This window comes from Centruroides vittatus, unplaced genomic scaffold (genome assembly GCF_030686945.1).
Source record: "Centruroides vittatus isolate TY-2023 unplaced genomic scaffold, ASM3068694v2 contig_1824, whole genome shotgun sequence".
NCBI classification, from domain to species: Eukaryota; Metazoa; Arthropoda; class Arachnida; order Scorpiones; family Buthidae; genus Centruroides; species Centruroides vittatus.
In genome coordinates this window covers 1,589,332-1,602,938 of record NW_027121123.1, presented here as the reverse complement: position 1 = coordinate 1,602,938, position 13,607 = coordinate 1,589,332, and the positions used below count along the sequence as shown (strand labels likewise).

Below are 13,607 nucleotides of genomic sequence, written 5' to 3'. Positions count from 1 at the left end.
TGCAATGTTTTATGACACACGTTAATTTGTTAAAAATTTATGGTTATAAATTTCTTAATAATAATACTAATATAGGAGCAGTGGCAAAAGCTTTTGGAAATGCATCCTTCATATTTAATACATTCTTAAATCTTTACATATATATTAAAGATTTTGAAGAATTCTTAATGTTTAAGTAAATTACCAGTTTTATATAGATATTTAATGTTTTAAAAAGATCTATTAAAATCAGTCTTTGAAATTCTTAACAGTTGATTAGATAGGGAAAAAAATCTCTCAATTTATTGCAGTTAGTTCTGTTTATCCAAGAGAGAAAACTAAAATTTATCAAGTAATTCTAATTTTGGTCTGCATTTATAGAAGTATTTCAAATAAATGCTTCTAAAACTATACAGAATAATAATCAAAATATACAAGTATAAATAATTTATTCTTCTAGAAGATTTGTTGGTTTTTAGAAAAACGTAGAGCAACTGTTAGCTTTATATTTCTATAAAATGTCTAATATATCAAAACAACTTGAAATTTTATCGTTCATGTTTTAATATTTTGCTACTAATATTTTATTAAACTAATAAAATGTAGTGACAGCAGGTTTCACTGTATTTAAATTTTTTCTCTTGTAATAATACTTTCTCTCTATAAATGCTTTAAAAAATCTTATAAATACTTACTTGTATACTAACGTTTGTTAAGAAGGGAACTGAGATTAATAAATTTTGATACAAAATAATTGTGATCTGTTTTAATAAACTTTACACCTCTCACATTTGTTTTCAAATGCTCTCAACAAAAGTTAGTTTATTGAATTTATATTTGATTTTTTGTTTTACAAATAACTTAATATTTAAGCTTCCAAATTATATTTTGCTTGTAGTTCATTTTCTTATAACTTAAAAAAAAATATTCATGTAAGCAAGTTAAAGGCTAACCATGACAATTAACAGGAAATATTTACATTCTTCTTTAACTACACTAATTAATATTTCCGTCTCCACACCTATCAACCTTTAAAATGCAGCCTTCTAATTCTAATTAGAAGGCTGCATTTTAAAGGTTGATAGGTGTGGAGACAGAAATATTAACAGGAAAAATAGGAAAATGTATTAATTTATAACTAATACTAGCAGTTGATGCCATAAAATTAATGATTAAGGTCTTAGCTTCCTAGTTTAATTGTATTAAAAAATAAGAAAAAATGCATGCCATCTATGATTCGGTGACTGTTTTAAGCAGCCATTTTATCCACGACCAGAATAAAACCACCCTAATTAACATTTTTCTGATCTTTGGACCATTGGCACCGTGCACAATTCGTTCAGAAAAATATACTACAGCTTTTATATTAGTCAATAATTCTTTTCTAATTTTGTTAAAATGTTAGTGCCTAAATATTTACTATGCAAATGAGAATTGGCAATATATAAAGTTGAACACGTCTAACCAATAAAATTCAAAAAGTTGGAGCAGCTAAGCAAGAATGAAGTCAAAACAGCAAACGTTGTATTTAGAAGAATGAATATTATTTCTATGCCACAGAGAAGATTGTTATAAATGTTCTGCAGTTAATTTCAAGAGTGGCAATAGTACAGCAGCTTACAGTACTAACAATTAAGACCGATAGAGTTCATAGTAAAACGACTGATTTTTGACATGTAACTTTAATGTCAATTAGTTTTGGAAGATTTTGATAGCTTATTAATATCGTTTCGCAGAAAAATTAAATCAATTTAAGCAAGTTAACAGTCACTTACTCATCGATGATAATGGAAATGTTGATTTAATGAAACCAAAGAATAAATTGTATTCTTCACACACCAACAAAAACGATCGAAACGTCTAGGATTCTGTACGAGGCTGCAATCTAAGTTTTCAAGGTCTTATTGCTGATTGTTCAGCTGTACAATTTCAGTATTTAAAACACCCCTTATATTTAGGTTCGTGGATCATCCACAAACTTTAGATGATGTAGATTTAATGATCATTTATCTTTTCTATTGATTTATATAAATCTAAGTGCATTTATAAGTACTATACATCTTGAAAAAAATAGGTTTTCATATAAAGAATCCAAACTCTATATGTATATTTGTCTAAGTCAAAGTCTATGCTCAAAGACCGAAATCGCTCATTCAGCCTAACATATTCACAACCAAGGATGAAAAGCTTCACGAACAGTACAAGTGGTTAAGGTGTCAGCTATAAGTGACTTGGAAACGATTCTGGACGATTTAAAATATTCAAGAATTTTTCGGGAGATGGTCAGTCCAGATAATTCTGGCATGTTCTCGCCATTAGGCCGCCCAATTGTAGGCCTGGCTGAACTCACGAAGGATTTGATTACAAAGATCTCAGTAGTCGCAGGGAAGAAAGAAAAAGATTAATATTTCAAGCTGTTCACGTACTAAAAGTAAAGTAAATGGTAGGTAATTGGTCAGCTTCTTATTCTGTCCTTTGGTTGTGAATATGGCAGTAAGAGGTAAACATTGCATTCGAACAATTATATTGCTGTCAATTGAATCAGTATACCTGAAAACTACGTAACTTTTCAGCATCCCATGCATTATCGAGTTATGTTGAAAACATTTTTTAGTAAAAATCATTTACCTTGTCACGATATTCTTATTTAATCGCCGTCTTTATACGGAGATTTTGATTATAGATACTGAATCTATTTTCGAAGATAGAAAAATTGTCTTCATAAATCTGTCATTAACAACCATCAGGAATCCCCGAAAATAAGTTTTTCATTCACAGATGAGACCCTTTTATTTGAGGCTACACACCTAATAAATGCAAAATGAACGTCTGAAGATACAAAAATTGCCAATTGAAAAATTTCTATTTCTTTTCGCGAACATCTTAAAGAATAAAATTTAATATTTAAGCGGAAAGTATTAATAAATTATACAACTTTGAAATTAAAAGATTCGCTTTTGTTTAGATGTCTAATTAAAGAATATCTTATGAAAGAGTCACGCCAGACAAATTCTTATTGAACAATGTGGTGTATTCGGGCTACAAGACCTCCCCGTGTAGCCAGATACAAGGATTACGCGAATTAAACCCTTCCTATTGTCACAGAAAAGATAAAATTTATTTTAATTTAATAAAAAAAATGTAAAATTACATTTCAGATGGGTACTAGTCCTATCTTCACTGCTTGCCATGTCCAATCACCAGGTTTCCTGGTGATTGGACATGGCAATCGATAAACGAAGCTCTACTGTTACAGTAGAGCATCGTTTATCCGAATCACCGGGGTTGTTCGGATAACCGATTATGTACAAAAATTTTCTCGCATCCAATGTTGAAATTTTTCTCCGTTGCGTGTCGCTTCGTGTTGAATTTTCGTCGATTTTAAGCCTAACGAAAATTTTTATAATAATAATCGAGGCTATAGTATCGTTAAAAATTATTTCTTATTTTGTACAAACAAAATAAATATATTGAAGAATATAAAAACATGAAAATTATACTTTAGAAGTAAATCTAGTATCAAAAACGTTCAATTCAGCACGACACAGTCCGACTGAAAATCGTTCGGATTACCGGCGATTCGGATTTCCGGGGTCCAGATTAACGACTCTACTGTATGTGTGTGTGGGGGGGTACGATTTTGTTCACCTTGTTTGAAGCTTAATAACTCCTGTGATTTTTGTCGAAAGCTTCTGAAATTTTGCAGGGAGGTTTGTTTATTAGGGAATTTGATGCTATTAAATTTTGGTGATTAAAGGTTGAGGGGGTGGGGAGATAACGGGGGTCGTGTGTAACTTCGGTAGGGTAGGACTAATGGCGATTATACTCGTTATTAGCATTTACAAATTTTTATAAAACCTACCCCTACTCTCGAAATTAAGCGTTTTGCCTTTCTATACTAGTTAAAAATATAAAAAGTTTTAAAAATAAAATATGATAATAGATGGCGCCGGGAAAATCCTGAATGTTGCTGGGAAAGTTGAGCAACTCGTTGCTGGTTTATTTAACTTTGGAATTAACATATTTCATCATCATTAAAATTTATATAGATTTTTTTATATGTGGAAACGAAAAATCTATAGTATAGAGAGCCAAACTAGTAATTTGGAAGGAATGCATATTATAAAAAGAAAAAAAATTAGGAATTTTAAACTATGTTAATTTTAAATTTTGCAATTTGTTCAAGTCTAAAAACTTCGCCATATATTTTTTAAAATTAATAATAATTACTTTAAATGTTTATGTGACCGGAGGGTCGGCACCTCCTTGGTACCTTGTCAGGATTGAAACACCGTTTCTCGGGTGACACGGAAGCCGAAACGAAGTGTGGATTCGGTCCCGCGAGCGCCCGCGTACACAGGTGATCGGATTCGGGATGGAGATGAGGTGAGAGAAAGCGTACCGGAAGTGAATCACTCGGATAACAGGTTAACAACCAATAACGATTTAATTTCAACGGAAAGAAGTACATAATACAATACGATAGACATATAGGGATATATATATATTATATATATATATATATATTTTAGCCTATCAATCTATCGATCGCGAGAGAGAGAGAGAAACAGTTCACATGAGATACGCATGGGGATAAATACCCTGTCGAGAATCTTAACACGATGCAAGCCAAATGGGTCGAACTGGAGAAAGTTCTCGAGGGCAGTTCTTACTTCAGGTGCACAACAGGCGTCTCAGGAGAGTAATCCTTAAGGATGAATATGAAGGAATGATAAATTCCTTCATGATATGAAGGAATGATAAATACGTATAATCTGACGATTGAAGCTCAGAGAGATACTGATCGAGGAACTGGCGATGACTTTCAATGATGGGTTAGAATCCACACACCTTAGGAATCGAGATGAGATTGATGACGACTGCCTCGCTTGTCATCACCTCCTCTTCCCAAAAGAAGCCCTCCTTATTAGGGGGGCTTCTTTTGGGGTTTTCCCATGACTTCGCTAGAATTTTTAGTATATCGGGGCAATAGTTAAAATTTCACTCGTGAGCTCCGGGTGACACATTGAATGTGTCACCTTCAACAAGGAAACAAGTTCGTGGGAAACAGTTTTAATTATCTTTAACTTAGAAAACAAACATCAAACAAAAGGGCCCTACACCACATTCGGCTCTCACATTTATATATTAAAATTTAATTTCAAATTAAATTGGGACTATTTTTAAGATTTGAAAGTAGTTTCTACTGTTAATTATCTGAAATTATGTTAAGAATGCTTTAAATTATTTGGATTTTTAATAATTCATTATAAAAATAATTTCTTTGTTGAAATTAGGTAATAATATTTGAGTTATTCTTTTGTTTTCGCCAACCTACATAAAAAATGAGACATTTTGCAAAAACTGTGATGTTTGTTTTTAATTTTATCGTTTCGGTAAGTTTATATCTTACAAGTTTTTATATAAATTACAAATATCGTAGAATGGTTAGTCTCTATGCATATTAATTATAAACCATCTGTATTTGTAGATATATTTTTTCATATTACGGTCATTTTTAAGTAATCTTTGTCACGAAGGCCCTTTAATGTGCCCGTTGTGGGTTCTTCTTCAAATTTATCCAATCGTAAAAATTTCTGGATGAAATGCTCTCTGCTCGATAGGATTCGGGTTCGAGTCCGAACCGACTTTCTTCAGACCGGTAAGATGGCCAAAGTAGTTTCATCTGGCTGTCCGGTTGAAGTCATGAAAGCAATCTTTAAATAACTATTTTTGAGTCTCCAGCTGTTATAATTGAGAAAACATTCTCTTTCACAATGTTCTAAAGCATCTTTTCGTGTGTTTACATTAGACTTCGAGTGGCCATACCGTATTAATAAACCATTCCTTCGTCTACTGAATTCGATTTCGTGGTATTCTCGTATTGAAAGATACATGGCATAGCACAATCTCGTGCATAGATACTTCGTAGCCACTCTATAATTTCTCTATAATGATTGCATATCAATGATTTATTTATTTATATAGTTTTGTGGAGCAGTCGGTGCTGTTAACATATTTCTTACAAAGTTCTCAATACGAAGATATAATATACCTGTAGGATCCGAATATCACTTAATTCTCACAACTCTCATAGCCTTGGCTTTATTGATATTTTTATTGGCAATTCTGGGATGTTGCGGTACGATGTTAGATAACATGCACATACTTAATTCGGTAAGATTTAATCAACTTATCTCAATTAAAAACAATATATAATTAATGATAATTAAATTCTTGGTATAGTATTCTTCTTGGTTGCTCTTGATTGTGATTATCCAAGTTTCTATTGGAATTTATATTACTGTGAATAAAAATCAGGTATGGTGAATTTTATTTTCCTTAAATTAGAAAACATTTATTTATTTATCTTATATTATACAAATTTTAAAGATGATTGAAGCTGTAAAAGGAGAAATGTTAATGTCAATGAAAAAATTCAGAGCTCACCCTAAAATCAGAAAAGGATGGAATTTACTTCAAACAAATGTTTGCAAATCACAAATTTTATGCAAAGTGATTCAAAAGTAGTAGCATAAATTGAGAGAAATTGGTCGAATTTCGTAAAATGAATATAAAATATTCATATTCTCCCGTTTAGTTGACTAGTTTGAGTAGTGGTCTCCTTGCAGCGATTCTGACGTGCAACTGGACACAAAATGTGTAATGGGAATTTTGAGTTGTGCAGTGGGAATCCCATATTTCTGCAGTAATTAATTATCCAGTTCTGGGTTTTATAAGTATTTCTTTCTTCTGGTTGTGTTAATGCTAAAATATTTACCTAAATTGCACAATATAATGTAAAAATCTGTCATAAACATAAGCCGAATAAAAAGGAAACCTGGCAAATCGGTAAAAATATTCGGTACCATGCGATTCCGGTTTACACACGTTTTACTGTATTTTATTTGGCCCTCGAGAAAGGAGGAAGGAGTGGGTAGGATTTACCATTTGTATTGAATATATACAATAGATATTTTTTATGCAGCCTCAACATTAATGTTATCATTTAACGCTAAGATGTATTGCTTGTTCATTCAGTGGCGTAGCGAACATAACTGGCCCCCGGGCATAACTGGCGCCCGGGGCATAACTAGCGCCCGACACTTTATTGGCGCCTCTCTCCCCCTCCAGAAACACATATAGTTAGTCTTGGAGACCATTTGGGCGCCCCTCTGCGAGTGGCGCCCGGTGCATGATACACCCCCTTGCACCCCCTTGCTACGCCACTGTGTTCATTAGGAAAACAACCAAATATGCAAAGAGACAGGCCTTATTCCGGCCTGTTTCCTTGCATTTAGACTTAAAATGATATATATATTCACAGTTTTGTGTGAAGCCTGTCTGATAACTGGAGAATTTGAGCTCGCCATACAAAGTTGATATGTGAAATTCTATGCATTACAACTTTCATCTATAATGCATTGATTTTGAGTTTGTGATTCATCTGATATCCATCACAGAATATTTTTTTATGCTTGTCTTCAGTTACTTGTAACTTCACAACATTGTATGGTTTATATCTCATTAGGAAAAGTCCAAACGAGAAATTACCACATTAATTGACTTTGTAGACATTTTCCTTCTATTTATAATACCATTTTTGGATCACAATACGTTAAATCCTTCAAAATTTCACGTAAAAAGTATTTTTCTAGTTGAAATGCTGTGGGATAAAGCAATCATCTGATTGGTTATTTACATTTAAATCTGGAAAGTTACCGATATCGTGTTGTCCTCATTTGAAGTTAGAAGATGAAGAACGGTGCACCTTAGGCTTGGATTCGCACGTTGCAGAAGTAATTTGCTTCGTTTTAAACATTTATTTTATTGATAACCGAGTTACATGAATATTCCATTAATTTAGGGTTGTTTTGAGAAATTAGTTGTGATTATAAAGAGAAACATTACAGAAATTTTAATATTGATCTCCACAACGATAATCTTTGAGGTAAATCTTTCAATTAAATATTTGAAAATGTAAATAAAACCTATAATTTTATACGTATATTTTCAGATAATTAACATTATATTTGGTTTTTATTTGGTTTATAAAATTGCACAAGATCGATTTTATTTCGCTTTAAAGTCAGAAAGTGCAGAAGATGTTGCTACCTCACCTCGTCCATATATTATTCAATAGCATGTAAAATTGTATATCTATGGAAGAATGATATTTCAAATAAATTTTTTAATAGTAATTATTTAATTATTGTATACAGTCGTTTCTCGCCGAGCATGAGTCTTTGGAGTCGGGGCATCGTTTCCCATTCTTTATACATTTTGAGTGACCCCATTGCACACCTACAGATTTGGTCCATGTAGTTTACATGGCAAATTATAACAGTAGACGTGTTGCTTGGTAAAGCAGGTTTAGTACAGCTGGATAATCAAGCCAGTTTCAAATGAAATGGGTTATATCATTGGCTGCTTATCCATCTACACTAAAGCCACTTTACCAGGCATCGAGTCCCTTTGTCGTGGAGCCTAGCATAGTGTAGGTGTAGTCCCCATTACAAAGGGCTAGTGTTCATTTAATCAGTCGATTAATCATTTTTCACTTAACGGCCATGATTAATTCTAATGAATTCGTTATTGATAGAATCCATTGTTCATTCTAACATTACTGTCAAGTATGCCTCGAATAACTCAAGTTTAATATTATGAAATTTTCTTAACAAAAAATCTGATTATATTCCGGTGAAAAATTTGCCTGCAATAACGAAATTTACTGCATTAATAAGTTATTATTTGTCAATTGATACTGTAGCATCTGTGTGGATTCTTTTTTGTTTTCGAACTTTCAAATTGATTCACAAATTACGGAAATAATGTTTTTATTTTTGGTTATTAATTATTCAAGGAGGAACGTTTGATACACGTTTCGTTTCATTTATAGCAAATTAGTTACATGTACCCACGTGTAATGAACATGCACAAAATAGTATTAATACTTTCCAGTCCTCTGAGCCTGAGGAGCTAATTTCTACGTTATCCTCGTTAAAGATACCAGAGAGCAAAAAATATTCTATCTGCAATAAGTAAGGAGGCTCCGATTTCTTCTTACAGTGGACTCTAAATACTCTTGCATGATGTTTAGAAGCTCCCTATATCTATACGAGGCCCCAGGGTGGCGATTCTTGCACATATGCCTTAGTACGGCCTAAAAATTTATTCAATAACCCTGCTACTTAATTTATCTTGACGTTTGCATTTTTATAAAACAAATGCCAAAGTAATGTTGGAAAAAGGGAGAATACAAGAGGGCGGAACAGAAGGCATACACATTCTGTCCTCCTTGTATATACTGTAACTTCGTACAAACAAATTGCAAAGTATATTTAGCTTATAACAGTGAAATACCACGGTATAATTAATAATGATACCTAAATATACTTTCATATTATCGATAAATATTGGTCTGATGTTATTGGTCATTTAACTGCAATTAAAGCATAAATAATTTATCAATAGATATTAAAGAGGTAAGAAATTCTATTAGTTGATGTACTCTTTTTTCATAATATAACTTAAAATAATATTTTTAATCGTTGAATGAAATGTCATACAACCGAACAGACTGTAAAAGGTAATTGTTAATGTTATCTCATCTTGACTACTTTTAATTTTATAAAAATTTTAAATAAATTTTGATTTTAGTTTTTGGTGTTTTTATCAATATTTTATAAGGATTCAGGAATTACGAGACTCCAAATATTAGTGAAAATCCTAACTATATTTCATTTTAAATCCAGTGTATACACAGGTATTGTGTATACACTGGATTTACGTGTTTGGCATTGTGTGGAAGGCAGTGTAAGAATTTATCGGATGTACTGTACACACTGTTATCTTTTCTTGTAATTTTAAACAGGATATTTAGAGATATTCCATTTTTATTGGCATCGAACTTTCTGCTTTGACAGCGGATTTGGATGTAGAATATAGGCATGCGTGGCATGCATGCATGTAGGTGGCATGCGTGTTCGAGATTTAACTGTTGCCTACCGTATTCCGAGAACGACGATATCGACAATCGTGAAAAATGAAGACATTATCTGCCGTGTTAATCTTTTCGAGAATGATGCAAAAGTATTATGAAATCTTTTCTTGTCCATGTTCAAAAACGGCAATTGCCCGAGATCCCCTTAATAGGAGGCCCCAAACCAATCTTTTATAAGAAAATATTTTCTCTCAAAAAATTCCTTCGAAGAAAAATGTCTAGAAGTCTAACTCTACGTGGGGATCCCTAATTCAAATTCGCTTGGGCTCCATTAAGCTATATCACACCACTAGCCCCTGCTCATCATATTTTTCCTTTAACAATAGAGCTGTGCGCGTCATCTAACTCCTTTTAAGGGAAAATTTTTGAATTGAAATAACGTGATTTCCGGTTGAAACCGAAACTTCTTATATAATTAATCGGGACCTCTTGCCACTAAGCTTTTGCAGATCTGTTCCTGGCTTTCATCTAACACCGTCGTTCTCGAGATTAAGGAAGGACAGACAGGTATACAGACGGGTGGGAGTTTAGTGGTCTACAATTTTTTTCAAATTGCAGCCTAATAACATTAATTTGCATGGGTAGGAGTTGCTTTCGACTCCTAATTTTTCTTTTGGTATGGAGTAAACCTCTAACAGGGGTTTCTCGACTGCCCTGCTTTTACATTACTGATTTGTATACAGTGGAACCTCGGTATACGTCTGCTTTAGAATACGTCCAATTCGGAATACGTCCTGTTTGGACGAAACAAATTTTGTTCCGTATACGACTTTTGTTCGGTATACGACTTAATTCAATTATACGCGCACTATCGGTGTACTAGACCAGACTAGACGTTCGCGGTCCCACGGTTTATAACTTTGTTAAATTTCTTCTGATTTTATTAATTTGTAAGTAAAATTTTAGTATTTTTATTAATCATGAATTGCAAAAAGGCAAATGAAAAGCAACAGAAAACTAAAAAAATGACTAGAATCACAATGGAACTGAAAAAAGAGATTGTTGAAAATTATGAAGGTGGCATGCGTGTTCGAGATTTAACTGTTGCCTACCGTATTCCGAGAACGACGATATCGACAATCGTGAAAAATGAAGACATTAAATCTGCTAACGTTGCGAAAGGGTTTAATCAATTTCTAAACAGATTATTGGTATTAAGGAGAGTTTGATTTGATTTGATTTTGATTTAATAATTTAAATAATATAATAGAATATACTGTAATAACTTTAAAAATCTATAATAAAATTTATTTTTTTATTAATGTGCTCAAACAGTGTTTCAATTATTTTACAACCCCATTAATATATCATATCAAGAGGATTTTTTTAAACATGAGAACGGATTAATCATTTTTACATTACTTCTTATGGGAAAGGTTGGTATACGTCCTATTCGGTATAAGTCCAAACATCAGGAACTGATTAAGGTCGTATACCGAGGTTCCACTGTATTACACATGCTTACAATAAATTTTATACAGTTTAAATTTTATTATAAATTAATATGGCAGTTTGTTACGTATCTAAATTTCTTTCGTGTAATTGTCTCGCGAACTTTTTCCATTGAAATGGTTGAAATTCGATAATCAATTAATCATTAAAAAAATCCACTTTCGTAAGGAAAAATAATGTCATGAGTGACTTCAAGTTCCAAGGAATACAAAGTTCATCTTGACGATAACAGAATGATTCATCTTCAAACCTCTGTTTTATGTTCCCTCTTTCTATGTTACACATGTACCGTTTTTTACGGACTATAAGACGAATTTTGGAGGCAATTTTTTCTTCGAAAAATTGCCTCCAAAATTCAGGTGCGTCTTATAGTCCGTAATTACCGTATTTTACGGACTGTAAGACGCTACGTCTTACAGTCCGTAAAATACGGTAATTAATAAAATAACGTAACGTTTAGTACTCCAAGCTGTGTATTATTGCTTAATACAATTAACGGGATGGATGGAAGATAAGCATTGCGTAATTTTGAGACTGTTACGCAGCGTTACGGGAGGTGGGATGTAGTTGAAAAGCATAAAAATAGAGTTACGTAAGCTATAGACGATCTCTAACTAAAAATTTAAGGACCAGAGACTTTATTCTGTGAATAAATTTGTGCGATTAGTTGCGTTTTTAGGGGATAGACGGTTATTATCATAAAGTTGAAGATTAGTACTGTATTGTATAGAATTATTTGTCCGTCTCTTCACTAGATGGCGACACATAAATTAGTACTTCCCGTCAAGAGATTATCTATAAGAAAGATGTATTATTGAAGTTTACTATTATATTTGAAGAACTGTCATTAAAAAGTAATTAGTTAATTAGAAAAATCTTTGAGGCATTTAAAAAGTGACGTCATCATGCTAGATGGCAGCATCTGTACATAAGCGGGTTTTTCGTGTGAGCGATGATTATGCCTACTTAGAAACGACAAAACCTTGGCCGATCTTCAAGGAAAAGTACCAGTAAACAGGTAAGACTGTCTAGACCAGTGGTTCCCAACCGGTGTTCGGCGGAACACTGGTGTTCCGCAGATTTAGTCGCAAATCGGAAAGTGTACAATCGTATTCGAGCCGCCGAATATCAAAAAATTAAAATCATAAAATTTTCATAAACTTATATATGTACGACTCGTACTTATGGAGTGTACTACTGTTTCGAATAACATAAAGGCAATGATAAAAACTGAATGAAATATGTAAAAAACATCAGGCACAAGTTCCCCATTAAAGTTATTTAGGTAGGCCTATATTTTTTCCTGTCTTAGAATTGGCGTTAATAATATGAGTAGAGATTTTGATTTATAACTGCTCAATTCTAATAAAATAACTGATGACAAGCTTATGTATTTCATATTAACTTAAGTAAGTGTCCCGCTAAAGAAAATTGCTCACAAAAGTGTTCCGCATCCTAGAAAAGGTTGGGAACCACTGATCTAGACTCTAGAGTCTAGAGTCTAGACTCTAGAGATTCAAAGAACCCGTCTTTGAGACAGACAAGGCTGAGAGTGTCTCTGAGCATACAAGGAGTACCACGATTCCTTGGCGCGAAAAGCTCCGAAGTGCCTTCATTTATGACACTTATGACAATTCATCAGCTAATATTGGGTCTATGGATAAAGTATGTGTGTATTGCAGTGCTCTAAAGTGGAAGAATGAATCACAGGGGATGCGCTGCTCTTCTGGCAAAGTTAAACTTGCTCCCCCCCGAACCTCTTCTATCACTATTAAATGGGACACATCCTGACACTAAACATTTTTTAAAGAACATTAGGGCCTTCCAAATGACACGTTTCGGTGCCATTGAAATACTTGAAAGAAATTTCATGCCAACATTCAAAATTCAAGGACAGATATATCATTTAATAGCATATCAATAATCCCGACAAACTACCCATTCGAATTTAACCACGTACAATTTCCAGTCAGTCTATGCTTTGCAGTGACCATTAACAAGTCACAAAACCGAAACCCGAGAGTTGCAGGACTTTGACCTTAGATGCGGTTATTTTTCACGTGTCAACTCTTATGTTGCATGCTCACGTGTTAGTAGCTGCAAATCTCCTGATAATAAAACACGGAATGTTGTATATCAGGAGGTTATTTAGTAAGTTTATCTAGAAAATATT

At 33.1% G+C, this 13,607-nt stretch overlaps 1 protein-coding gene across 1 annotated transcript; it reads left to right on the top strand.

Annotated features, from left to right (window-relative positions):
• The first annotated feature begins 5,177 nt into the window (after positions 1-5,177).
• On the top strand, positions 5,178-8,174 carry LOC136969907 (tetraspanin-8-like). Its single transcript, XM_067264217.1, has 7 exons — positions 5,178-5,375; positions 5,968-6,156; positions 6,226-6,300; positions 6,373-6,468; positions 7,638-7,778; positions 7,847-7,930; positions 7,997-8,174. The coding sequence occupies exons 1-7, from the start codon at positions 5,325-5,327 to the stop codon at positions 8,120-8,122; spliced, it is 762 nt and encodes a 253-aa protein (XP_067120318.1). The 5' UTR covers positions 5,178-5,324; the 3' UTR covers positions 8,123-8,174.
• The last annotated feature ends 5,433 nt before the right edge of the window (positions 8,175-13,607 follow it).